We start from the raw sequence: 27,955 nt of genomic DNA on the forward strand, positions 1-27,955 counted from the left end.
AGTCCCTGGCTGTCTGTCTGTCCCTGTGTGTCAGTCCCTGGCTGTCTGTCTGTCCCTGTCTGTCCCTGTGTGTCAGTCCCTGGCTGTCCCTGTGTGTCCCTGTGTGTCTGTCCCTGTCTGTCCCTGTCTGTCCCTGTCTGTCAGTCCCTGGCTGTCCCTGTCTGTCCCTGTCTGTCCCTGTGTGTCAGTCCCTGGCTCTCTGTCTGTCCCTGTCTGTCCCTGTCTGTCCCTGTGTGTCAGTCCCTGGCTGTCCCTGTGTGTCAGTCCCTGGCTGTCTGTCTGTCCCTGTCAGTCCCTGGCTGTCCCTGTGTGTCAGTCCCTGGCTGTCTGTCAGTCTCTGTCTGTGCCTGTCTGTCTGTCCTTGTGTGCAGGAGGTCAGAGCCGGCCCAGGCTCTGCTCCAGGCCCAGCAATGGCCCCAGAGCCACGGGCAGGGGCTGAGCCCAGCAATTCCCCTGCCCAGGAGGCACAACTTCTGCCCTGGGCAGGGACCGAGCTGGAACAGAGCCCGGAGAGGGGCTGCAGTCTCCTCCCTGGGACATTCCAGAGCCACCTGCACACAGCCCTGTGCCCTGTGCCCTGTGCTGGCCCTGCTGGAGCAGGGAGGTGGCACCAGTGACCCACTGTGGTCCCTCCCAACCTCACCCATCCTGGGATTCCAGGACCTGAGACCAGCAGACGTGCTCGGAGTACGTGCAGCACCCCATGGCACAAGAGGCAGCAGCAGCCAGGAACATTTTTATCCAAAAGTCAGTCTGTGCTCTCCCCGAGAAGCAAAGCCTGTCCTGTTTATGACAGCCAGGACGTTGAGGGCACAGACCTTTGCCCACCAGAGTTTCAAATCCTCCTCTCTGAAAACAGTGGTCAGCCCACTGAGGAGCCTGGGCTTGAGGGGGTGGGAAGTGAAAGGCGAACACCTGACTTTACCTCCGCAAGCCTGCAGCTGGGCAGGCCCATGGAAAACGTGAAACACACAAAAAAAAAAAAAAAAAAAAAAAAGAAAAAAAGAAAAAGAGGAGCTCTTTAATCTTGTGATCAGAACTTGTGGCTGGCAAAAGGGAGCTGAACCCAAGCCCCAGTTCAGGGGCTGTAACACTCACACTGCATTTAATGCTCACTGCAGCATTCAACCCCACATTTGAGACACGGACAAACTGCAGCTAGAGAGAGAGAGAGGTTCTCCCTCCCCAGACAATCACAGAACCACGGAACGGTTTGGGTTGGGAGGGACCCTAAATCCCACCCCGTGCCAGCCCTGCCATGGCAGGGACACCTCCCACTGTGCCAGGCTGCTCCCAGCCCCAGTGTCCAGCCTGGCCTTGGGCCCTCACACCGCCCTCGCACAGCTCGGACACCGCCCTCACATCCCTCACACCGCCCTCGCACCGCCCTCGCACAGCTCGGATACCGCCCTCACACAGCCCCGGCACCGCCCTCACATCCCTCACATCCCTCACACCCCTCACACCGCCCTCACACAGCCCCGACACCGCCCTCACATCCCTCACACCGCCCTCACATCCCTCACACCGCCCTCACACCGCCCTCACATCCCTCACACCGCCCTCACATCCCTCACACCGCCCTCACACCGCCCTCACATCCCTCACGCAGCCCTCACCGCCCCTCGGAGCGCCCGGGCCGCGCCGCGCAGGCGCCGCCGCCGCCGCTTCCGGCAGCGCTGCCCTGGATGGCGGAGCCCGGGGCTGGAACGGCGGCGGAGCCCGGGGAGGGATGGCCGGAGGAGCCCGAGGAGCCCGGGGAGGGATGGCCGGAGGAGCCGAGGGGCAGATGGACGGCGGCGTGGCGGCGGCTGTGGGTGCCGGGCGGGCTCTGCCTGGCGGCCGTGCTGCCCCTGCTCCTGGTCCCGCTGCCCTGCGCAGGTGGGTCCCGGGAGCCCTCAGGGAGCGGGGCCGGTGCGGGGCCCCCTCCCCGGGGCCGAGGGGGAGCGGGGCGCGGGTCCCGCTGCGGTCCCGGAGCTCTGCGGGGATGCGGGGCGGGATAACGGTGTCGGTGAGGATGTGTGGTGTTTGCAGGGCTGCCATGGAATCACGGCGGGGTTTGGGTCGGAGGGATCACAGCTCACCCAGTGCCACCCTGCCATGGCAGGGACACCTCCCACTACCCCAGGCTGCTCCAGCCCCAGTGTCCAGCCTGGCCTTGGGCACTGCCAGGGATCCAGGGGCAGCCCCAGCTGCTCTGGCAATTCCATCCCAGCCCCTGCCCACCCTGCCAGGGAACAATTCCCAGTTCCCAATCTCCCCTCCAGCCCTGCCCTCTGGCAGGGAGCCATTCCCTGGCTCCTGTCCCCCGTGTCCCTCTGGACTGTCCCTCTCCTCCATGCCGGTCCCACCTGTTCCCAGTGAATTGCAGTGGCTGCAGCCGCGGCGTGGGAAAAACAGCTTTGGATTCCCATTCTTTGGCTTGGAAGTCACAGTCTGGCAGAGCCTAAAGGATAAATGAGGAAACGAGAGGTAGAATGGCAGGATGGGGGTTTTGGCTCGCAGGGCAGGAGCTTGTGCCTTGTCTTTTTTCCTTACTCAGCAAAAAAAACTACTATTGCCCAAAACCTGTTGCTGGAAGAGGAAAGATTGTGAAGCGTAACAAGGGAGGGCAGAGAGACTGTTTATACAGGCAGAGAGTGACAGGACCAGGGACAGTGGTTTTAGACTGCCAGAGGGCAGGGCTGGATGGGAGATTGGGGATTGGGAATTGTTCCCTGGCAGGGTGGGCAGGGGCTGGGATGGAATTCCCAGAGCAGCTGGGGCTGCCCCTGGATCCCTGGCAGTGCCCAGGGCCAGGCTGGACACTGGGGCTGGAGCAGCCTGGGACTGGGTGGGCTCTGAGATCCCAACCAGTGGGTGATCCTAACTCCGGAATTCCTATAGCTCTGCTTCAGTGACCTCTCCTTTCGACTGTGCCAAGCCCAGCTGTTCCCTGTGCTGCTGCTCCAGGGTAAAGCTCTGGCTCTGGGTTTCTTTGCATATCAAGGTCCCTCAGAGCCTTTCCTGGTGTCAAATGTGAGGGGCCTCCTCTTCCTCCTTCTGCTGAAATGTTGACTGAAATTTTCCACTGGCTCCTGCACCCAGGGATGTCGTAAGCATCGAGCATCATGTGCTCTTCCTGGGGTTTCCCCCAGCCGTGGGGATTGCTGTGTTGCCAATTCTTGCTTTCTTCTGTTGCTGAATAGATTTTGTTAGATCATCATTATTATTTTCAGCCGTCGTTTACTGACAATATTGCTGAGCATCTCCCGAGCAAAGCAGTCATTTTTCTGTATTAGAACAGTTTGGGCTGGTTTAATTTATTGGAATTTGACAGGGGATGGAAATAGGCGGATGTGCTAAAAGCATTTCTGGATTTTAATCTCTTCTTTCCACAGAAGTCTAATCCCTTATAAGGGTTTCTCAGAACCAAAGTGTCATCATGCTCAAGTGGACAAACACAAATTAGTTTTAAATGTCTGGCTTTTAATCATTAATAAAATAAGCCAGGAAGAAATGTTGTTTTTTAGGTTTTTCTTTGCATATCAAGTTACTACCTAAATCACACAATTTCTCTGCTGGTTAAGCATCATCTCCTTCCTTCCTGCATAGCTGTTCATTGGGAAAATGATGATTTGTGGAATTAATTTAGGGAGGCAAGCACAAAACTCATTGGAAATGGGGAAATAGGTGAAAGGGTGGATGGCTGGACCACATATTCCTGTCTGTAGGGTGGAGCCTCCAGAAGTATCCTGAGAAAGTGGATCAGTACTCCAGGAAACAAGTGCAGTGGTATTGGAACAGGAGAATGTGCAGGGCAAAGAGAGGAGGGTTAAAATATCACACCTGCAAAAAAAAAAAAAAAATTATACGCATAAATTACACAGCATTGTTTTGTTGGGTGATTTTAGAAACCCCAAAAGTATCAGGGCACAGCAGTGCTAATTAGAAGGAAAATAAGGAAAATATTAGGTCATGTCTCATATAAATTAGACCTCCGTTAATTGACCTCATCCAGTTCATTGTGATTTTTTTTTTTTACACTGCTGCAAGCAAGTTGAACCGTTTGGAGGGGATACAGAAGAGAACAATAAAACTGCCCCAGGAAGCTGGAAATTTGGCTTAAAAGGAAAACTTCAAGAATTGCTGCTGCCATTCAGCTTTCTCTGGGTGGGGAGTTGTGTTGAAAATAACCTTCCTGGGCTATTTCCCAGCTGTACAAAACACAGGCTGGGTTAAAACACAGAAAATACTAAAAATCTTTAAAATCAGAGGTTTTAGATCTCTGCTAAGAACATGGATCTGGACAGGCTCTTCTTCCTGCTCCCACTCCTCCTTTTTCCCATCTGACCTGCTGAGGTCTAACAGGGACTACTGGAAAGCCTCATGCTCTATAAATTAAGGATTTGAAAAGATGGGAAAGATACACTAAATATTTGAATTTCTACCCAAGGCAAACAAAAATACTCCAATAATTGGAATTTAGTATTGTTTTTATCAGTGGGAGTCTGTGGGGCCCTTGTTGTCACAAGGGTTTTGGCTGAATTGTAGCCATCTGTTGGATAAATATCTGGGGAAAAAATCTGCTTTTTCCTTTGTTTTCTTATTTTCCAAGCAAACATCCTTTGGCATTCTCTGGGTTTGTCTTACTCTGTCAGAAGAGCAACAAATTCCTGCCTTGTGGGAATAAATTCTGTAGTGGGAGCCACAAGGTTTTACTGAGTTATTTGGCTTTCACGGTTTTGTGCTTTCGGGAGTTATTTCCCAAAATCATGTGGATCCCACTCAGTTCTCCAAAAGGACTTTGCAGAATTCCGTCACTCTGCTTTTCCAAACATTCCCTTTGTAGACAGGGAGCTCGTGTAGAAGAAGAAATGGGATTTGCAGTGGGGAGCCTCTCCCAGATCAGGTTCAGGATAAACCATCAAGGGGGATTTGTGGGATTTCAGGGATTTCTGGGTTCAGGATAAGCCATCATGGGCCAGCTGAAGGGGGATTTGTGGGATTTCAGGGATTTCTGGGTTCAGGATAAGCCATCATGGGCCAGCTGAAGGGGCATTTGTGGGATTTCAGGGATTTCTGGGTTCAGGATAAGCCATCATGGGCCAGCTGAAGGGGGATTTGTGGGATTTCAGGGATTTCTGGGTTCAGGATAAGCCATCATGGGCCAGCTGAAGGGGGATTTGTGGGATTTCAGGGATTTCTGGGTTCAGGATAAGCCATCATGGGCCAGCTGAAGGGGGATTTGTGGGATTTCAGGGATTTCTGGGTTCAGGATAAGCCATCATGGGCCAGCTGAAGGGGGATTTGTGGGATTTCAGGGATTTCTGGGTTCAGGATAAGCCATCATGGGCCAGCTGAAGGGGGATTTGTGGGATTTCAGGGATTTCTGGGTTCAGGATAAGCCATCATGGGCCAGCTGAAGGGGGATGTGTGGGATTTCAGGGATTTCTGGGTTCAGGATAAGCCATCATGGGCCAGCTGAAGGGGGATTTGTGGGATTTCAGGGATTTCTGGGTTCAGGATAAGCCATCATGGGCCAGCTGAAGGGGGATTTGTGGGATTTCAGGGATTTCTGGGTTCAGGATAAGCCATCATGGGCCAGCTGAAGGGGGATTTGTGGGATTTCAGGGATTTCTGGGTTCAGGATAAGCCATCATGGGCCAGCTGAAGGGGGATTTGTGGGATTTCAGGGATTTCTGGGTTCAGGATAAGCCATCGTGGGCCAGCTGAAGGGGCATTTGTGGGATTTCAGGGATTTCTGGGTCCTGCTCTGCTCTTTGTGCCATCAAACCTCAGCCTGATCCCAAACACCTTCAGCTGTGCCTTAGAAAGGGCAGCCCCTGGGAATCAGGAGGAAATGACTGCAGATGAACTAGAAACAGACAAACTCCAGTGGCGAGGTCAAGAGGGCTATTTTATTTTATTGTATTTTGGTTTGTTAGTGTGCTTTCTTTCATTTGTATTGATTTAATTGGTATTGATTTTTCTTTCATTTTATTTAAATTTGATTGTATTTTATTTTAATTTTTATTCTATCTAAAATTTTGATTGTAATTACATATTTTATGCCATTTTTATTTTCATTAATTTTTTTTCTATGTTAATTATATATATATATTGTTTTTATTTTAGTCATTTTAATTTTTTATTTTGATTATTATAATATTTTCTTGTATTTTATTGTGTTTTACATATTTTATGCCATTTTTATTTTCATTAATTTTTTTTCTATGTTAATGATATATATATTTTGTTTTTATTTTAGTCATTTTAATTTTTTATTTTGATTATTATAATATTTTATTTATTTTAGATTTTATTTTATTGTAATATTTTACTTTTATTTTATCTTAATATTTGCTTTTCTTTTCCTTGTAATATTTTATTTTCATTTTATCCTAATATTTTCTTTGCTTTTTATCATAATAATTGAACATTTTGTTAAAATTTTATCTTAATATTTCATTTTATTTTAATATTTTATTTTCTTTGTATCCTAATATTTTCTTTGCCTTTTATTGTAATACTTTTTCATCTTACCCTAATATTTTTTTGCTCATTATTGTAATACTTTAATTTTAATTTTAACCTAATATTTTCTTTTCTTTTATTGTGCTATTTTATCTTCATTTTATCCTAATATTTTCTTTGCTTTTTATCGTAACACTTTATTTTATTTTAATATTTTATTTTAGTTATATCCTAATATTTTCTTTGCCTTTTATCATATTACTTTATTTAATTTTAATATTTTATTTTAGTTTTATCTTAATATTTCCTTTGCTTTTTATGGTAATACTTTATTTTATTTTCATTTTATCGAATATTTTCTTTACTTTTTATGGTAATACTTTATTTTATTTTCATTTTATCCTAATATTTCCTTTGCTTTTTATGGTAATACTTTATTTTATTGTCATTTTATCCTAATATTTCCTTTGCTTTTTATTGTAATACTTTATTTTCATTTTATCCTAATATTTCCTTTGCTTTTTATGGTAATACTTTATTTTCTTTTAGTTTTATCTTAATATTTCCTTTGCTTTTTATCGTAATACTTTATTTTATTTTCATTTTATCCTAATATTTTCTTTGCTTTTTATCGTAATACTTTATTTTCAGTTTATCCTAATATTTTCTTTGCTTTTTATCGTAATACTTTATTTTATTGTCATTTTATCCTAATATTTCCTTTGCTTTTTATCGTAATACTATATTTTATTTTCATTTTATCCTAATATTTCCTTTGCTTTTTATCGTAATACTTTATTTTATTTTCATTTTATTTTAATATTTTCTTTGCTTTTTATCGTAATACTTTATTTTATTTTCATTTTATCCTAATATTTCCTTTGCTTTTTATCGTAATACTATATTTTATTTTCATTTTATCCTAATATTTCCTTTGCTTTTCATGGTCATACTTTATTTTATTTTCATTTTATCCTAATATTTTCTTTGCTGTTTATGGTAATACTTTATTTTATTGTCATTTTATCCCTAATATTTCCTTTGCTTTTTATGGTAATACTTTATTTTATTTTCATTTTATCCTAATATTTTCTTTGCTTTTTATCGAAATACTTTATTTTCATTTTATCCTAATATTTTCTTTGCTTTTCATGGTAATACTTTATTTTATTGTCATTTTATCCTAATATTTTCTTTGCTTTTCATGGTAATACTTTATTTTATTTTCATTTTATCCTAATATTTTCTTTGCTTTTTATGGTAATACTTTATTTTATTTTCATTTTATCCTAATATTTTCTTTGCTTTTCATGGTAATACTTTATTTTATTGTCATTTTATCCTAATATTTCCTTTGCTTTTTATGGTAATACTTTATTTTATTGTCATTTAATCCTAATATTTCCTTTGCTTTTCATGGTAATACTTTATTTTATTGTCATTTAATCCTAATATTTCCTTTGCTTTTCATGGTAATACTTTATTTTATTTTCATTTTATCCTAATATTTTCTTTGCTTTTCATGGTAATACTTTATTTTATTGTCATTTTATCCTAATATTTTCTTTGCTTTCCATGGTAATACTTTATTTTATTTTCATTTTATCCTAATATTTTCTTTGCTTTTTATGGTAATACTTTATTTTATTTTCAATTTATCCCTAATATTTTCTTTGCTTTTTATGGTAATACTTTATTTTATTGTCATTTTATCCTAATATTTTCTTTGCTTTTTATGGTAATACTTTATTTTATTGTCATTTTATACTAATATTTTCTTTGCTTTTTATGGTAATACTTTATTTTATTGTCATTTTATCCTAATATTTTCTTTGCTTTTCATGGTAATACTTTATTTTATTTTCATTTTATCCTAATGATTATTTATTGCTTTTTGTTGTAATACTTTATTTTATTTTCATTTTATCCTAATATTTTCTTTGCTTTTTATGGTAATACTTTATTTTATTGTCATTTTATCCTAATATTTCCTTTGCTTTTTATGGTAATACTTTATTTTATTGTCATTTTATCCTAATATTTTCTTTGCTTTTTATCGAAATACTTTATTTTCATTTTATCCTAATATTTTCTTTGCTTTTCATGGTAATACTTTATTTTATTGTCATTTTATCCTAATATTTTCTTTGCTTTTCATGGTAATACTTTATTTTATTTTCATTTTATCCTAATATTTTCTTTGCTTTTTATGGTAATACTTTATTTTATTTTCATTTTATCCTAATATTTTCTTTGCTTTTCATGGTAATACTTTATTTTATTGTCATTTTATCCTAATATTTTCTTTGCTTTTTATGGTAATACTTTATTTTATTGTCATTTAATCCTAATATTTCCTTTGCTTTTCATGGTAATACTTTATTTTATTGTCATTTAATCCTAATATTTCCTTTGCTTTTCATGGTAATACTTTATTTTATTTTCATTTTATCCTAATATTTTCTTTGCTTTTCATGGTAATACTTTATTTTATTGTCATTTTATCCTAATATTTTCTTTGCTTTCCATGGTAATACTTTATTTTATTTTCATTTTATCCTAATATTTTCTTTGCTTTTTATGGTAATACTTTATTTTATTGTCATTTTATCCTAATATTTTCTTTGCTTTTTATGGTAATACTTTATTTTATTTTCAATTTATCCCTAATATTTTCTTTGCTTTTTATGGTAATACTTTATTTTATTGTCATTTTATCCTAATATTTTCTTTGCTTTTCATGGTAATACTTTATTTTATTTTCATTTTATCCTAATGATTATTTATTGCTTTTTGTTGTAATACTTTATTTTATTTTCATTTTATCCTAATATTTTCTTTGCTTTTTATGGTAATACTTTATTTTATTGTCATTTTATCCTAATATTTCCTTTGCTTTTTATGGTAATACTTTATTTTATTGTCATTTTATCCTAATATTTTCTTTGCTTTTCATGGTAATACTTTATTTTATTTTCATTTTATCCTAATATTTTCTTTGCTTTTCATGGTAATACTTTATTTTATTGTCATTTTATCCTAATATTTCCTTTGCTTTTTATCGAAATACTTTATTTTATTTTCATTTTATCCTAATATTTCCTTTGCTTTTCATGGTAATACTTTATTGTCATTTTATCCTAATATTTCCTTTGCTTTTTATTGTAATACTATATTTTATTTTCATTTTATCCCTAATATTTCCTTTGCTTTTTATGGTAATACTTTATTTTATTTTCATTTTATCCTAATATTTTCTTTGCTTTTTATGGTAATACTTTATTTTATTGTCATTTTATCCTAATATTTCCTTTGCTTTTTATGGTAATACTTTATTTTATTTTCATTTTATCCTAATATTTTCTTTGCTTTTTATGGTAATACTTTATTTTATTTTCATTTTATCCTAATATTTTCTTTGCTTTTTATGGTAATACTTTATTTTATTTTCATTTTATCCTAATATTTTCTTTGCTTTTCATGGTAATACTTTATTTTATTGTCATTTTATCCTAATATTTTCTTTGCTTTTCATGGTAATACTTTATTTTATTGTCATTTTATCCTAATATTTCCTTTGCTTTTTATGGTAATACTTTATTTTATTGTCATTTTATCCTAATATTTTCTTTGCTTTTTATGGTAATACTTTATTTTATTTTCATTTTATCCTAATATTTTCTTTGCTTTTCATGGTAATACTTTATTTTATTTTCATTTTATCCTAATATTTTCTTTGCTTTTTATGGTAATACTTTATTTTATTTTCATTTTATCCTAATATTTTCTTTGCTTTTTATGGTAATACTTTATTTTATTGTCATTTTATCCTAATATTTTCTTTGCTTTTCATGGTAATACTTTATTTTATTTTCATTTTATCCTAATATTTTCTTTGCTTTTTATGGTAATACTTTATTTTATTGTCATTTTATCCTAATATTTTCTTTGCTTTTTATCGAAATACTTTATTTTCATTTTATCCTAATATTTCCTTAGCTTTTCATGGTAATACTTTATTTTATTGTCATTTTATCCTAATGATTATTTATTGCTTTTTGTTGTAATACTTTCTTTTAACATTTTATTTAAATGTTATCCTAGCATTTTCTTTGCCTCTTCTCGCGATACTTTGTTTTATTTTCATTTCACCCTAACAGCCCCTTTGCTCTTTGCGCTCGTACTCGAGCGTTCTGTTGGAATCTTTTCCCGGCCCTGCGTTCCCTTTCCTCTGGCGTTGATGCGTGTGCGTGCCTGTTTCCCCAGGCCAGAGCCGCCTGCCGAGCCCGGGGCAGGTGCGGGTGCACGCGGTGAACACCAACTTCTCCCTGAGCTGGGACTACGGGGGCAGCGAGCGCGGGCTCACCTTCTCTGCTCAGTTCCAGTGGTGAGTGCGTCCCCGGGCCCAGCTTGTCCCGCTGCTCTGGGAGATCAGGGCTGTGTCGCACCACGAGTGCCGGGGTCCAGCGCATCCCCCTGGCTGCCTCCAGAGCCTGGCAGGGGGCTCGGACACCCGGGCACCGAGTCAGAGCCACCTGTGGCTTCCGCTTTAGCCCGTGGAAGAGGCTGCCAAGTCTGCGTGAGGAATTGCAGACCACAAGGGTTTGAGTGGTGTGATAGTTGAGCTAACACAGGGTGGAAAAGCAGAATTTTGGGGTTTTTAGAATGGGTACAAGGTGGAGGAATCTGAACATGTCCTAGACTTTTTCTCCTTCTTCTTGTCCTCCATGTCTTGGTGTGATGGTGACACTTTGCTGTTGGTTTAAGGTAGAGAAACTGACATAGGTCATAGTTATTGGCACCTTATTGTAAACATACTACACGTAGTTTTGAGTATATAATGTAAACTCCACCCGAGGCTCGAGGCAGACCGCCATGGCTTCTGTACTAGACAGACCTCGGCAGGTCAGAGAGAGAATTTTATAGATAAGGACAAATAAACAGCCTTGAAAACTCGACCTCATGCATTCACAGAATCACAGAATAATGAGGTTGGAAGAGACCTCTGAGTCCAGACTTCTCCTTCGGCTGCACGGGCTGGGGAGCAAGGACTTTTACAATTTCAGGGTCATTCCAAAGCAAAGCAGACCCGTCACAGGAGAGCTGCTGCTGAACCATCAGCAGGGTCCTTGCAGAAGTGGAATTCAGGTTTATTTTGTCTCTGGTTTGTTTGGTTTCTCTAGCTGTGGCCACACAGAGGATTTGAGGGAATTTTCAGTGTAATTTTCAACTGATTTCTAAGAGTTCATCAACCCAACTTTCTCAGCTGCAAGTTTAATGCCCAGATGAAACAATTTAAGGTTTGTTCTTAAATATTTCCTTGGTTTCCTTCAGTTGTTCCATACCCCAATTATTTTGCACACATTAGCACAGACATTCTGTGGCACTTTCGTGACAAGTAAATATTGAAAAACATTTCTGAGATAAAATTACTGAAATTCTGAGCAACCTGGGATTGTGGAATGTTCCCTGCCTGTGGCAGGGGTGGAACAGGATGGGCTTTAAGGTCCATCCCAACCCAAGCCATTCTGGGATTTGGGATTTTAAAAAACCCAGTTCTTATTTTCCAAAATGTAGATAAGAACAGCTGCTTTGAAAATAGATTCATTTTTAAAAATGTCAGACTGGTCTGAAAGACAAGGTAGGAGTTGAGGATAAACAATTACTGCTTTAGGTTTGTGCCTCCTTTTTTTGGCCAGGACATTTTAAATGTCTCCATAAATCTCTTTCTTTACTGAGGTGTAGATGTGTATTGATTTAAAGAGAGCTGCTGAAAACCTGATTATTGCTGAACTCCACTTTTCACCTTTGTGTTTTTGTTTTCCCTTAATTTCCATTCCTGGCTCATGTTATAATTAATGGAGTTCTGTTGGTTTTATGCTCCTTTAACCACTTTTGTCAGGACTTTAAAATTTCTTCCCATGAATTATAAAACCTTTGCCAGGCTAGGAAATATAATAATCCTGAGGGTGTAATTCTGTGTTCTGGCAGTTGGAGGATAATTTACAAGGAGGTAACACTGATTGCACTGATGATAAAGCAGCATGAAAAGGGCTGATGTTTATTAAAGTTAAGAAGAAAATAAGAATAATTTCAGTGGTTGTGGGTTGGATTTATCCCAGGCTATTTATCCTAGAGGTGTGTTATAAATAACTATGTCATTATTGTATTTTGCTATTATTGGCTTTTGTAAATTACTTTGATAGAGTACAGTTTGTAATCTCTTTTTAACTGCTCTTGATTTAGTATAATTTGTCAGCCTTTTATAGTTAATACTCTAATCCCTGTGTGGATTGTATATCTTAGTGTGCTAAATATATATTATAGTTTAGGCTTTTGCAAAACATTATGCACTGTGTATTATAACATTAGCTTTTGCAGAAGTAATTGTAGTTGTGAAATAATAATGATGAATAGAACAACTTATTAATATGTATACTATATTAATTAATATTAATAATTAATAAAATTAAATTTAAAATTAAAACAAAAATTAAAGAAAATAATTAATAATAATTGTAGTTGTGAGATAATAACTAATGCCTTTCTTTTTGTAACTAACTGATAATAGTGAAATGTCTATTCAAATAGTGAAATATTTATTCAATATCTATTCAATAGTGAAATAGCTAATGTTGATTGAAAGCACTTGTAAAAATGGCTAGAATGTCTGTATGATAAGAAAACATTGAAAAGAACCAGACAAATAGCACCAAAGAAAAATCTACCACTGCCCCTTGGGCTATCAATAACTGTCAAACACAGAGCAGGGGGCCTCGTGAGGAAATAAAAGACAAAACTCTCAAAATCCCATCAGTGAGGAAATAAAAGACAAAACTCTCAAAATCCCATTGCACTGTGCTCTAAGAAGATGAGGCCAGGGTTTGAACTAAGATAAAGAATTCCTGGAGCATGTAAGCTCAGGGGAACGTTGAATATGTATAACCTTCATGGACATGCATTTGGCCAAGGCAGTGAGAGAGTCGCTGAGAGTTGTTCGAGTTAACCTGTGCTTCGGGCAGTTTGCCCGGCACCCGTGCCGGGCACTGTCCCTTCTGTCCCCTATTGAACTTCTCCAAGTTTTAGAGTGAGCCTTGTTTCTCACTGGGTGTGTGTCCCGGGGTGTTGTGTGTCCTGGGGTGTTGTTTAATCTAGGCTGTTTGTCCCTGGGGTGTTGTTTATCCCAGGGGTGTTGTGTGTCCTGGGGTGTTGTTTAATCTAGGCTGTTTGTCCCAGGGGTGTTGTGTGTCCCGGGGTGTTGTGTGTCCTGGGGTGTTGTTTAATCTAGGCTGTTTGTCCCGGGGTGTGGTGTGTCCCAGGGGTGTTGTTTAATCTAGGCTGTGTATCCCGGGGTGTTGTGTGTCCCGGGGTGTTGTGTGTCCCGGGGTGTTGTTTAATCTAGGCTGTTTGTCCCAGGGGTGTTGTTTATCCCAGGGGTATTGTTTGATCTAGGTTGTTTGTCCTGGGGGTGTTGTTTATTCCAGGGTGTTTGTCCTGGGGGTGGTGTTTATTCCAGGCTGTTTCTCTCAGGGTGTTGTTTGTCCTGGGGGTGTTGTTTATCCTGGGGCATTGTTTGTCCTGGGGGTGTTGTTTATTCCAGGGTGTTTGTCTTGGGGGTGTTTTTTATTCTGGGCTGTTTGTCCCAGGGTGTTGTTTGTCCCGGGGGTGTTGTTTATCCCGGGGGTATTGTTTAATCTAGGCTGTTTGTCCTGGGGGTGTTGTTTGTCCTGGGGTGTGAGTTTGTGGGCCCCAAGTTGGGCAACTCCCTGGGGCTCCCCTGGCAGGGGAGACCCTCCTGGAGCAGTTCTGTGTCAGGAACCAGAGATGCACTGGACTTTTTCTGTCTGCAGCTTCTGTTTATTGTTATCTTATCAAAACTTCAGCACGCCGTCTGCACCAGACTCTGCGTGCAGGAAAACAGCACAAAAATGGCCAACGACCTCGTGTTGCAAGGCCTTTTAAGTCTAATCAAAAACTGAGCTACCCAATTAAGGAGTGACTCCTAAATTATTTCCCTTTCTACCCCAATAACTGACCCCTACAGACCCACAATGCAGATTTTTCCACCCAATTACAAGACACCACCCAAACCCAAGAAGAAAGAGGAAAGAAGAAGGGAACTCGGGCCAACACCCTGTACCCTCCATCTTGAACCCATCTAGAACCTACTAAAAATCCTAAATCCTAAATTTCTCACCCAAGTCACACACTACACCACTCTCTACAATCTATTTCACACTTTTGTGGTTTCTGGTTTCCCTTGAGGCTTTGGAAGTTTTCTCCATGAGTGAGGGTCAAAGTCAGTGCTCCCCTGGGGGTCAGGACAGCCCAGAGCAGACAGAGAAATATTCCCGGGGCCCTGGGTTTCCACACTGGAGGTGTTGTTTATCCCAGGCTGTTCCTCTCAGGGTGTTGTTTATCCCGGGGTGTTGTTTATCCCAGGCTGTTCCTCTCAGGGTGTTGTTTATCCTGGGCTGTTCTCTGTCCCGCAGGCCGGAGCTGGAGGACACGGGCTGGCAGGAGCTGCCGGGGTGCCAGGCTGTGGCTGGCACAGGCTGTGACTTCTCCTCGGCCATCTCCGAGTACTACGATGCCCACTACGTGCGCGTGAGGGCCCAGGCTGGGCCCCTGGTGTCCCCGTGGTCCGAGGTGCTGGAGATGGTGCCGGAACACGTCGGTACGAGCCTGGGGCTGCTGGGGACACTTTGCTTCCTTTAGCACCTCAGGGGAGGATTCTGCTCCCCTGCCCTGCTCAGGTGGGATCGCACCTGCAGAGCCTCCAGCCCTGGGATCCAGCAGCAGGAGGAGCTGGAGCTGCTGGAGAGAGCCCAGAGGAGCCACGGGGCTGGAGCCAGGCTGGGAGAGCTGGGGGTGCTCAGCTGGAGAGGAGAAGCTCCAGGGAGAGCTCAGAGCCCCTGCCAGGGCCTGAAGGGGCTCCAGGAGAGCTGGAGAGGGACTGGGAACAAGGCCTGGAGGGACAGGAGACAGGGAATGGCTCCCACTGCCAGAGGGCAGGGCTGGATGGGAGATTGGGAATTGGGAATTGTTCCCTGGCAGGGTGGGCAGGGGCTGGGATGGAATTCCCAGAGCAGCTGGGGCTGCCCCTGGATCCCTGGCAGTGCCCAAGGCCAGGCTGGACACTGGGGCTGGAGCAGCCTGGGGCAGTGGGAGGTGTCCCTGCCCTGGCAGGGCTGGGATGAGATGAGGTTTAAGGTCCTTCCCAACCCAAAGCAGTCTGGAATGAGGGATTGTGAAAATCCACGTGTGGTTTCCTCTGCTGGTAACAGCAGGACAGGGTGAGTTTCCCAAGAGTAACGTAAGACCAGGCATCTGCAGGTCATGGCATGCTGCAATTCTGTCTTTTCTGGAAAGGGAAAACTATTCCAAGTGCTGCTGGTTTCCTGGCTGAATTTCCTGTCACTGTGTATTTTCCCAGATTGTTTCTTGGAAAAGTCCTTTTTGACAGTAGATTTTTGTAGAATCCCAGACTGGTCTGGATTGGGAGGGACCTTAAAGCCCATCCCATCAGGCAGGGACACCTTCCGTAGACCAGGTTGCTCCCAGAACCCTTTTTTTGGGAAGTTTGTGGCTTTTCAGAAGTTCCAGTGATACTGAAGCCCTCCTTTGATGTTGGATTTATTGAACTGAGCTAAGTCTCTTGCCTTGCAGGAGGTTTTAGAATAATTTATACTGATTTTTTTTTGGAAAACATTTGCTGGTAATATTTCATTTTAACTGTTTTTAGAACCAGGTGATGGTAGTTGGTTGTTAGGTTAAATTTCTTTTAGAAACTGCCTGAGTCATGAAAATTTAAGATCCTGTGGGTGATTATTCAAAAGAATTAAAAATAAGATACCACAGGCAGGTACTATAGATTTATTATTGTATACTGCTTTTGGAGTGTATTTTCTCAAAGTAGACATGTTTAACTTCTTTTTTCTTTCCATATTTGCAGCTCAGATTGGTCCACCAGGACTGGAATTGCAGTCCACAAATGGGGCCATAAAAGTTATGGTTTCTCCTCCAGAAGCAAATCAGAGGAAAAAAATGTGGATCAATGATCTGAGTTTTAAATATAACCTGGTCTTCTGGGAAAACTCATCACATGCCCAGGTATGAACACTTCTTTTTTGTTATTTAACCTTTCCAGAACTGTCAGAGATGGACTTTAATTCGTGCTCTGAAATGGAATTATTTGGTTCTGTCACTGTGTAACTGCTCCTGTGTGGTTTGAAAGTTGGGAGAGGTGGTTTTTTCTTGGTGGGATGATTTTGTTCTTACCATAGGATTGTTTTATTTGGATTGCCCTGACCCAGGGACTTTTTTTGAGGTGTTGCCATTGTGAACTGGTTTCCAAGGGAGCATGTGTGTCCTGCAGAGCACCCAGAGCTCTCCTGTGAAGAGCAGGGGAGAAACTCTTCCTCTTTTATCTTTTTTAGGGAAGTGAGAGTCATCTAAATTAGGGCAGGGATCGAAGGGCAATCTGTGTTCTTTTGGGAGATCAGATCAAAATCATCACTTCAGAAAGGACCTGGAGGGGCTGGAGCGTGCCCAGGGCTGGGAAGGGGCTGGGGAATTCCTGAGGGAGCTGGGAAGGGGCTGGAGAATTCCTGAGGGAGCTGGGAAGGGGCTGAGCCTGGGGAAAAGGAGGCTCAGGGGGGACCTTGTGGCTCTGCACAGCTCCTGCCAGGAGGGGACAGCCGGGGGGAAGCACAGGAGAGGACAAGAGGAAATGGCCTCAAGGAGCACCAGGGGAGGATCAGATTAAAGACAGAATTAAATTTCCCTGGCAGAGTGGTCAGGCCTTGGGCTGAGCTGCCCAGGGAGGTTTGGAGTCACTGGAATTGTCCCAGAGGAGTCTGGATGTGGCCTTGGGGACAGGGTTTGGGGTGATGCTGGGGTGGCACTGGGTGATCCTGGAGGGTTCTTCCCATCTCTGGGATTTTGGGATTGCACACCAAAGGAGCAAAAGGCCCAGAAGTACAGTTGTGTTTGGTCAGTCACCACCAAGTCTGGGAAACCAAAAGCAGAGGAGAGAGGAGTGTTTGGGTGATGTACAAATGATACAGATGGGCTGAAACCCTGCAAAATGATCATTTAATGATGGTCCCGGGGAAGCACAGTTCCCCTCACAGCTCTTCGTGTTTGTTTCTTCCAGCTCCAGAGTAAAACCATTTTCCCTGTTGACACCATTCATGACCTTGCCCCAGACAGCACCTATTGCTTCAAAGTCCAAGCAAATCTCCCCAGGGAGGGAAAGGAAGGCTTGTTCAGCCCCATCAGCTGTGTGAAAACCACCCAGAAAGGTACCCAGGAAATCAGGTTCTCTGCAAACGATGACTTCTGTTAAACTGGCACACAGCCAGTTGTTCTGCAGCAACAGAAATAGGCAGAAAGCCCAAATTCCTCCTCATTTTGGTGTTAAAAAATAAATATATATATGGGAGATATGTATATGTGTGTATATATATATTCTTATATGTATTATATGCATTTATCCTTCTCAATCAACATAAAACATGTCAAGGGTAGAGTTTTGACAATACAGAAATGTTTTTGCCGTGAGCTGAATTTTGACATTAATTTGGATCAAAAACTTCTTTGTGTGCTTTGGAAAACTCTTGTTTTTCAATCAGTGGCTGAATCAGGAGGTAAAAAACCCAGAAGCCTCTGGGATACTTGGCGCTCAATGAATACACAGAAAGTTGAGCTGAGCTTAAAAAAAATGCTGGTTTTATGTAATCCTTGGTGAATTGATTGTTACAGCTGCTGAAGAAAGCCTTTGAGGGGGGCCGTTTGCCACCCTGTTATGTAAAATTAAATTCTTTTCTGTGCTGTGCTGTTGCTTTTAGATGTTTATTTTAGGAAAAGATAACTGCAGAAAGTCAAATATTAGATTGGACAGGGGTGGTACATCATAATGAGTTGATGGTACATCAAAATGTAAGCAACTGATGGTAAATGAAAATTTCTTTATACACAAAATACATTAATTGATACGCATCTGTGTCTTTAAAAAATATTAAAAGAATACACGTGTATTTTTAAAATATTAAAATAATACACGTGTATCTTAATAAAATATTGCAATAACTGATGCATGCAAGTTTAAATTATTTTAATAAAATATTAAGTAATTGTCACATTCATATTTTATTAAAATATTAAAATAAAAAATCAAAATGTGCAATAAATGCAGGCGTGTATTTTACACATTTTTCTCCTCATGTTATTCCCAAACCAGTTTCTTTCTGCTCCTCTCAATATTTATGTACTTTGATTTTTTTTTTCGGAATTGATTTTTAGCTGATTTTTTTAATCAAAGGCTTGATAGGATGCTTTGCATATCACAGCCTGTGACTGACAATCTGTGTAATGAATAATCTTTATGTTTTCATTATTGACACGAGAAATGTCCATTCCCTGTCCATGACATGAAGGTTTTTGGTAACTTTGGGTTTCCTTTTCCCCCTGAGCAGTGAACGACCTCCTGTGTGCAACCAACCTGAGTGTCCTGGCTTTGAACATGAAATTCCACCTGCTTTGGACTGCCCATGAAAATCAGGATGTGAACTACAACGTGCAGTACCTCCTGTGAGTTCAGCCATTCCCACCCCTGCCATCTGAAATGCCCTTCATGGTGTCTGCAGGTGTTTCCTCGGGGTGGAAGTGCAATGTTTGCAGGCTTTGTGTGTTAATGGGAACGTGAATGGCTCATTGCTGTTGAAAGAGTTCCATGTAACACCTGAGCCTGGAATTTCAGGGGATTGGGCTGCTTCTGGGGGTGTCAGGCTCCTGATGGAAGGGACTCCTAAATGCTGAGGGACATCTTGAAAGCTGGGAAACTTGAATTGCTTGGTGGCTTTTTGAATGTGAAGAAATGAGATGAGTAGAAGTGAGCAAAAATACAGGTGTTGGAGGTTTCAGTTGTCAGCAGCTTGGATTTCTTCTGGGCAGACCCAAGTAGGGGAGAAAACCCAAGGCAGCACATTGTGTCACATAAAAGAAATGTGTCACATAAAATAAATGTTGTGCCACATAAAATAAATGTTGTGTCACATTAAAAGGAATGTTGTGTCACATTAAAAGGCATGTTGTGTCACATTGAAAGGCATGTTGTGTCACATTAAAAGAAATGTTGTGCCACATTAAAAGAAATGTTGTGTCACATTAAAAGGAATGTTGTGTCACATTAAAAGGCATGTTGTGTCACATAAAAAAACCTTTCGAGTCATATAAAAGCCCCCTCATGTCACTGGAATAACCCTTGTATCACATCAAACCCCATCATATCACACACAAAACCACCGTATCACATAAAGAAAACCAGACAAAAATCATATTGCATCAAAAAACAAGGAATGCCATAAACCCCCCATCATATCCCATAAAACCCCATTGAATCACATCCATAAAATCCCATGAAGAAGCAGCTCTATAAACCTGTATCTCAATCTCCAGCTGTTGCATAAATATTGTGGCCAGCACCTAACTGAAGAGGAGGGATCCCCTGGCCTTCCTTGGGAATTCTTTGGCATGACAGGAAAGCAATGGACTGCACAGAGCTACGTGAGAACTTCTCATTTGGGTTTTCAGAACCTGTCCACCCCACATTTCATTTCTCTGCTGAGGCTTGGTTAAAACCCTGATTTGTATTTCCTGGCCCTTTTATCTTAATTGTTCCTCTCAGAAATGTCTCATATTAAAATGCTGAATTTTTTTTTTATTATTACTAGAGGCCTCTTTGCCCAAAACTGAGCCAAGCGCAGCGCAAACAAATATGATTTTCTTGAGGAGTTCAGGGAGCTGGCATCAAAACTCTTGAATTCTCTCTTGCAGTGGGTTCTGGAAGAAGCTCAATGATGATTACTCAGACAAGTGGCTCAGTGTCCCCAGGTGTGAGAACATCACCAGCACCTGGTGCAACTTCTCCTCCATCATCACCCCCTCTGGATTTTATTACCTGCGAGTGCAGGCCAGGGAGGGACACAACAAATCCTGCTTCTCCAGGGAAGTCAGAGTGGATCCTCTGAAAACAAGTAAGGAAATGGTTTCCTGAAATGCTCATTGCTCAGCAAAATCGTGCCAAATGTCTTGATGAGCTGACAGGAGCCTGGAGAGGGGATCTCACAAGAACATAGTGAAATTAATTGAAATGTTTCTCAGGACCTGATATTCTGAATAAAACTATGAAATTACACTTCTAACTGTATGGTTCTTCAAAATTATAATGGATTTCACTGACAGTCTTTGAAGCAATATTTTTAGATGGATTTTAATTATTTATTTTATTGTTTTCAGATGGAATTGGCCCTCCTGGTGTAAGGCTGGACCTCAGTGACACTTTGCTCCACATCGTTATTTCTCCTCCAGGAGGAGCTGAGGAGGAAGTAATGAGGGACCATTATGACTTGTCCTACAGGATCCTGTACTGGAAGAATTCCTCAGATATGGAGGTGTGAACTAATTACATACAGTATAAAATTGATTCTGACTTAAATCCTGAGCTTCTGTTCTCCCTGACGAGCTCCTTTCCAAAAGAGGCACATTTGTAGTATATCAGGCTTTAAAAAGTCAGTTTATTGAGTTTTTTAATGAAAGATTCTATCAAAAACCTGATCACTGTGACCTTTATTACCCAGTGGTCAAGATTTTGATGTAACTTTTAGAAATCTGATCACTGTGATTTTTATATCCCAGTGATGGGGTAAAACCTCCATTTCCATGGGTGTGGCTGTGTGCAATGTGATGGAAAATGCTCCTCAAACACTGAAGTCCTGCATCCTTTTAGCTCACATTTTAATGGATCTTTCCGTGTTCTTTAAATACTTCTTAGGGTAAATATTTCACAGGAATCGGTAAGAGGGGAACAGAAGAGAAGGAAGCAAACTGCAGCAGGAAGGAGTTTCCAGGAAACTTGGAATTGTGACATTTCAGAATGGGGGAAGCACTTGGTTCTTGCCCAGGAAGCGTTTGCTGAGTTTTGCGTAGGAGCTAAGGGGGTGGTTTATTTATTTTACTGAATCTGGGTGCCCAGGGAGGTGGTGGAGTTCCTGGAAATGTTCCAGAGGCATCTGGATGTGGGACTGGATGAGCTGGAAAGTCTCTCCAGCCCTGCAGATTCTGGGGTTGCAGCAATGCCTGACATTTCACAGAATCACTTCTCCATCAGAGGCTGCAGCTCTCACTCACCTGTTTGAGATTGCTGTGCTGCCCACGGGATCTGATCCCTCCTTTTTCCCTCTTTTGCTTTTGCCAGGAGGAGGTGAAGCAGAAGGAGGTGAAGCAGACCATAGCCACAGTCCCTGATGTGTCCCCCTCCACCCTGTACTGTGTCAAAGTCCAGGCCTTCTCTGAGCCCTACAACAAAAGCAGTGCCTACAGCCAGCAGGAATGCATCCACACCCCTGCAGGTGGGCACAGCCTGGCAGCAGTTCCCCCTCTGGAGCTGGGATTCTTACCCCTTCACTGGGAACTCAAAACTCCTGCCAACGCTGGGAGCACCTGGCACAGCATCACTTTTCCCTGCTGCCCATGGCTGTGGAAATGTGGAATGTTTCCATGATGTGGAAATGTTGAATCATTTGATAAATTCTGCAGCATATTTGGAGCTGTGCTTTCATTTCTCCTGGTTCTGAATACCTTGACTGAATGTTTTTTATTCCCAATTTTAGGTACACCTTTACCTCTGATCATTTTTGGGATTTTCATGGGTGCCCTGCTGCTTGTCCTGCTGGTGGCCACTCCTCTTGTTTTTGTGCTCTACCAAGCCTACAACAAAATCAAATACGTGTTCTTCCCCTCCTGCCAGCCCCCCCTGAACATCGAGGTGAGCTCTGACTTCTCGGTCATCACACAGCTTCTTTGTGGGAAAATGAACTTTAAATATCATGAAAAAAAGATGTTCGTCTGTTATGGGTCAGCCAGGGTTCATTTTAGAGGTTTTAGCAGTGGTCTCCAGAGCTTTGTCCAATCTCCAGCTTGGCACAGGTGCTGCCTAGCATGGATCCTGTTCTGGAATGGAAAGGGCAACACTCAAGTGTGTCCTGAAACCTCTATACTTGGATTTTCTTTTAATTCTTGAGTGGCCTCCTCAGGCTCTAATCCATGAAATGTTGCAATTCTGTGGTGACTGACAGCTGAGAGCAGGAAAAGGGCTGAGATAAAATGTTGGAGTCACCCTTTAGTGCTGGATTCTGTGAATGCAGCTGGGAGGTGGGAGGTGGGATCTGTCCCAGGGAACAGGGACAGGAGGAGAGGGAACGGCCTCAGGCTGGGCCAGGGCAGGCTCAGCTTGGCCAGCAGCAGGAATTTCCCCATGGAAAGGCTGCTCAGGCCTGGGCAGGGGCTGCCCAGGGAGCTTTGGAGTGCCCATCCCTGCAGGTGTCCCCTGGAGGTGGCACTCAGAGCTCTGGGCTGGGGACAAGGTGGGCATGGAGCACAGCTGGGACTCCATGGGCTGGGAGGGCTGCTCCAGCCCCGGGGACTCTGGGATTCTGTGAACTAAACTTCATCCTAAATCTGAGTTGGTGGCCTTAGGGAACCAAGTGGTGTGTTAGGGGTAGGAAACCACACCTTGCTGCTCATCATGAGCATGGAACCCCAGAGTGGTTTGGGTTTGGAGGGACCTCAGAGCCCATCCAGTGCCACCCCTGCAGGGCAGGGACACCTCCCACTGTCCCAGGCTGCTCCAGCCCCAGTGTCCAGCCTGGCCTTGGGCACTGCCAGGGATCCAGCTGCTCTGGGAACCCTGTGCCAGGGCCTGCCCACCCTCATGGTAAAGAATCTGCTAAATCACATTTGTGTGACTGTGGTGATAAGCAGAATTGGTATTTAATTATCTAAATCAGTATATAATTATTTATGGATGTTCGTCTCTTCCCCTTCTGCCTCTGTCCTCAGGGATTTGGAGCACAGCCCTTCAGCAGCCCTTACCTGTCAGCTGCAGAGGAATCTGTGGAAAATTGCTGTGTGATTGAATCCATGGTCACAGAAGAGGGAAATCAGATTGTTTTCACAGACTACAAACATTCCAAACAGAGCAGCCGAGACTCAGGGAATTATTCCAACGACGACAACACTTCCGGCAGCAAAGGATCCAAAGAAACCCTGGAAAAGGAAATGGTGTAACTTTGGGAAATCAGAATTCCTTTTCGGGATTGTCAGCTTCACAAACACTTCAGACTTCTTTGTGATGGAAGTCCCAGCATGAGGGGGACACTGTGACCTTTGGGATCCTCGGGGGGACACTGTGACCTTTGGGATTGCTGGGTTTGGGTTCCCAGAGCTGCCCTTGCTGGGGGAACTCCTCAGCCCTGGCTGGAAATGACCCTGATGTCCTCACCCCACCCAGGGCTGTCCCTCTGCACCGGGAGCAGCTTTGGGCACTTCTCTACTTGAAGCTGTGAGCTGAGCAAAACCTGCGTGCTCCAGCAGAGTTCCATGTGGAGTTACTCCCACAGTGTTTACAGAGCCAAAGGCAATCCACACTGGACACAAACCTGTGGAATTTTCACTTGCTCTTCCAGCCCCTGGGCAGGGCTTGGCTCAGCAGGTCCAGAGCTAAAGGTGATAGGGGAGGGTTCCTCACAGGGTTCCTCAGGAGGTTCCTCACAGGGATTCCTCAGGGGATTCCTCACGGGATTCCTCACAGGGATTCCTCACAGGGTTCCTCGGGAGGTTCCTCACAGGGATTCCTCACGGGATTCCTCACAGGGTTCCTCCGGAGGTTCCTCACAGGGATTCCTCAGGGGATTCCTCACAGGGATTCCTCACAGGGATTCCTCACAGGGTTCCTCGGGAGGTTCCTCACAGGGATTCCTCACGGGATTCCTCACAGGGTTCCTCAGGAGGTTCCTCACAGGGATTCCTCAGGGGATTCCTCACAGGGATTCCTCACAGGGTTCCTCAGGGGATTCCTCACAGGGTTCCTCAGGAGGTTCCTCACAGGGATTCCTCACAGGGATTCCTCACAGGGATTCGTCACAGGGATTCCTCACAGGGTTCCTCAGGAGGTTCCTCACAGGGATTCCTCACAGGGTTCCTCGGGAGGTTCCTCACAGGGATTCCTCACAGGGTTCCTCAGGAGGTTCCTCACAGGGATTCCTCAGGGGATTCCTCACAGGGTTCCTCACAGGGTTCCTCACAGGGATTCCTCACGGGATTCCTCAGGGGATTCCTCGCAGGGTTCCTCAGGAGGTTCCTCACAGGGATTCCTCACAGGAATTCCTCACGGGATTCCTCACAGGGTTCCTCAGGAGGTTCCTCACAGGGATTCCTCAGGGGATTCCTCACAGGGATTCCTCACAGGGATTCCTCACAGGGTTCCTCAGGAGGTTCCTCACAGGGATTCCTCACAGGGTTCCTCGGGAGGTTCCTCACAGGGATTCCTCACAGGGTTCCTCAGGAGGTTCCTCACAGGGATTCCTCAGGGGATTCCTCACAGGGTTCCTCACAGGGTTCCTCACAGGGATTCCTCACGGGATTCCTCACAGGGATTCCTCAGGGGATTCCTCACAGGGTTCCTCACAGGGATTCCTCACAGGGTTCCTCACAGGATTCCTCATGGATTTGGCTGGGAATGCTCCCAGTGCTTGTTCCATGTCTCACTCCTGTCCCGGCAGTGCCCAAGGCCAGGCTGGACACTGGGGCTGGAGCAGCCTGGGGCAGTGGAAGGTGTCCCTGCCATGGCAGGGTGGCACTGGCTGGGCTTTGGGGTCTCTCCAGACTCATTCTGGAACTAGCAGGACCCTGGTGGAATTGAGGAAATGCCTTTAGCAGGGGCCTGAGCTTGGCACTCAGAGCTTTCCCTCTTTTGCCAACAGACTTTTCTTTGGACAAACAATCAGGTTGTGCTGCAGAAACATTTCAGTTTTCATATTCCGTGTTTTCCATGCTGCCTCCACTGCTTCTGGAGCCTTTTTTTTTTTAAGTACCTTATTTTTTTATGAAGAAACTGCTTTGGAGTCAGCTGAGTTTGAGCATCCCATGGGCTGCTGTAATTTGTTCTATCCAGGAACTCTTGGTGTTTATGTAACTTTTTTTTTGGAAGATATTTCCTAATTTTATAAATTTCCTATCCCTGTGTTCATTGAAGAACATAATAAATTTTGCACATTTGCTTCTTATCCCTCTCTTGGTTTTGTGTGTTTTTGGAAGCTGCCCTGTGGGTACTTGGGAAGTTCCCATGAGGAGCTGTCCTTCCTGAAAAACCCAGTGTGAAGGGTAGAATGGAATATCCCATCTAAATTAAATAGAAATTGAATTAATGGCATGATTTGGACAAAAGTTAATTCATGGGAAGCATTTCACTGCCAGATTTTAAGCAAAGCACCCAGTGAATGTTCCTGAAAGAGGCAGGATAATTCACAGGCAATCCCCATTTTCCTCTGGAATGCAGAGCCACAGGGATCATAATGAATGGATATTTATTGTTATTATTATTGTATTTTATGCTCTAAGTGTGCTTATAGAAAATCTTGTACCAGCTCTTTCCAGTGGGGCCAGAAGCAGCAAAACCAGGACAGTGAGATGGAAAAAATTCCTCGATTCAATAGGTATTTAAATAGCTAATATGAATATTTTAATAATAATATAGAAAAAGAATTTGTTTGCTTGTGTATCAAATATTTAAACTGGAAAATTAAGTTCTGAAATGCCCAAGCCAGCCTCATTCTGATTTTTCAGATGTATCCAGAAATACTGGGAAAAGGATTTGACCAGAATTTGACAGTTCACAGAACTCTTCACCTCAGAGTATAAAGGAAGCGTAATAAAATGGATTTGTTCAGTTCCAAGGTATTTCTGGGGAATGTGGCCCTTGGGGTGGTTTCCTTTTCCTTTTCCTTGGTCAGGATATTCCCAATAGGATGAGCTGGGAGCTCTTTCCCAGCCCGAGCGATTCCATCGCTCTGTGATTCTCTTCTCTGAACTGATGCTGGAGATGATGGAATCCTGTCAAATGCCCCGGGGAAAGCTGGATTTCTCTGCGTGGACGTTGAAATAACCTGGAAATGCCTCAGACTGCGTGTTTGTGGTGCCAGAGCCGCTCCATCCCTGTTGGTTTTGTGGGATAAATTCAGAATCAGCTGCCAGCCCCAGGGAGGGGAGGCTGATGGGGCAGCAGAAGCTTCGTGTCCTGGGATTGAGCTTGTGAGAGCAAGGCTCACTCTAACATTTTTAGAAGTTTAGTAAGGGATGAAAGGGACTTGTGCAGCGCAGGCTGCTGGGCAGAGGCACATCACTCAGCTCAAAATAATTTCCTCCTGTACTTCTCCAGCGCACCGGTGACGTGCATGTTGATGAAGAGTATGCATATTGAGACGTGGCTTTGAGCTTTCTGCTTCCTGACCCATCTTCTGACAGCACCGCAGGGGAAATCGACCTGCCCCGTGTTCCCACAAGGCCCCTGCTCCGTGGTTCGGCGGTTCTTGATAAGCAGAGGCCAGTGCTAAATCCTTCCTTGTACTCTTGTTTCCTTTCTGCTCAGTGTTGTTTTACACAGACAGGATTCTCCACAGGGCCACGAGACCAGCGTTGGCTGTTCCCCAGATTTTCTGAGTTGTTCTCACCACTGTCAGTGGGTTACACAAATAAAAGCATTTGGCACCACGCTGCCCAGCGCACAGGCTCTGTTTAGTGAAAGCCTAAATGTGGAGCTTTTAGGGGTTTTTTTTTGTTAGGGTTGGGATTAAATCCATGAGATGGTATTTTTGTTTGGATTTAGATGTTTATTAGTTTTTATTTATATTATAGTTTTATAAACTGTGAGTTTTATACTACTTTATTTTAATAAACTAAAAATGGAGTTGTATCTCTCTCCCTATAAGATCTTTTAAGGATAAACTGTCTAATTAAGAAATGACATTAAATTATTTTTAACTGTTAGCTAACTACTTGTGGTCTGCAATGCGGACTTTTTTATTTAACGAAATACAACCCAAACCCATGGAGAAGAACGTGAAGAAGGACTAGTCTCTGCTCTGAAACTTCTCTCTTGTTTTATATATATTATAATATTCTAAAACTTTAAACTCTAAGTTTTCCCCTATGTGATGTTACACACTTCTATTTAAAGTGCACACTTGTAATCTTAATTCTTTATTTCAGTTTTGGAGGCCTTCTCCGCGGCCTCAGGTCAAATGCAGTGGGTTTTTTTGGGAGCTCAGAGTCCGTCGGCACAGAAAGCCTGAGATTCTCAGCAGCCGGGGTTCCCACATCTGAGCTGTAATGTGTGTGCTTGTCACATGCCAACGTAATAAATGTGTTACTCACAGTGAAATGTGCAATCTGCACGGGGCCAGGCGATCAATTGCACTGTGTTAAAGCGTGGTCGCAAACTGGACTGCGCCCCAGTGGCTATAATTCGTATACAAATGACAGCATTCTTATTGGAAACGAGAATTCGCCGGAGCCAGCGTAGAACAGGGCGAGGCAGCAAGCCCGCAGCTCTTCAGAAGGAGCTGAGGGGCTCCAGCAGCTGCGGAGCATTTGCCGTCGT

At 43.1% G+C, this 27,955-nt stretch overlaps 1 protein-coding gene across 2 annotated transcripts; it reads left to right on the forward strand.

Moving 5' to 3' along the window:
- Positions 1 to 1,615: 1,615 nt before the first annotated feature.
- Positions 1,616 to 24,054, forward strand: IFNAR1 (interferon alpha and beta receptor subunit 1). Of its 2 annotated transcripts, XM_068179114.1 has the most exons (11): positions 1,618 to 1,881; positions 10,723 to 10,843; positions 14,949 to 15,133; positions 16,412 to 16,569; positions 17,615 to 17,762; positions 18,936 to 19,050; positions 20,296 to 20,495; positions 20,758 to 20,912; positions 21,716 to 21,869; positions 22,131 to 22,285; positions 23,359 to 24,054. In XM_068179114.1, exons 1-11 carry the CDS (start codon positions 1,689 to 1,691, stop codon positions 23,584 to 23,586), a joined length of 1,812 nt encoding a protein of 603 aa, XP_068035215.1. In that variant the 5' UTR covers positions 1,618 to 1,688; the 3' UTR covers positions 23,587 to 24,054. The 2 variants fall into 2 exon arrangements, with proteins under 2 accessions (XP_068035210.1, XP_068035215.1); XM_068179109.1 differs by lacking the exon at positions 23,359 to 24,054 and having other exon boundaries at positions 1,616 to 1,881; positions 22,131 to 22,822.
- The last annotated feature ends 3,901 nt before the right edge of the window (positions 24,055 to 27,955 follow it).

This window comes from Anomalospiza imberbis, chromosome 2 (genome assembly GCF_031753505.1).
Source record: "Anomalospiza imberbis isolate Cuckoo-Finch-1a 21T00152 chromosome 2, ASM3175350v1, whole genome shotgun sequence".
NCBI lineage: Eukaryota > Metazoa > Chordata > Aves > Passeriformes > Viduidae > Anomalospiza > Anomalospiza imberbis.

Bases quoted from the DNA above. Each gene is read 5' to 3' on its own strand.
- IFNAR1 (XM_068179109.1), top strand. From the start codon at position 1,689: ATGGCGGAGCCCGGGGCTGGAACGGCGGCGGAGCCCGGGGAGGGATGG. The intron at 17,763-18,935 runs GTACCCAGGAAA...CCCCCTGAGCAG, and splicing joins TGTGAAAACCACCCAGAAAG to TGAACGACCTCCTGTGTGCA. The intron at 21,870-22,130 runs GTGGGCACAGCC...TCCCAATTTTAG, and splicing joins ATGCATCCACACCCCTGCAG to GTACACCTTTACCTCTGATC.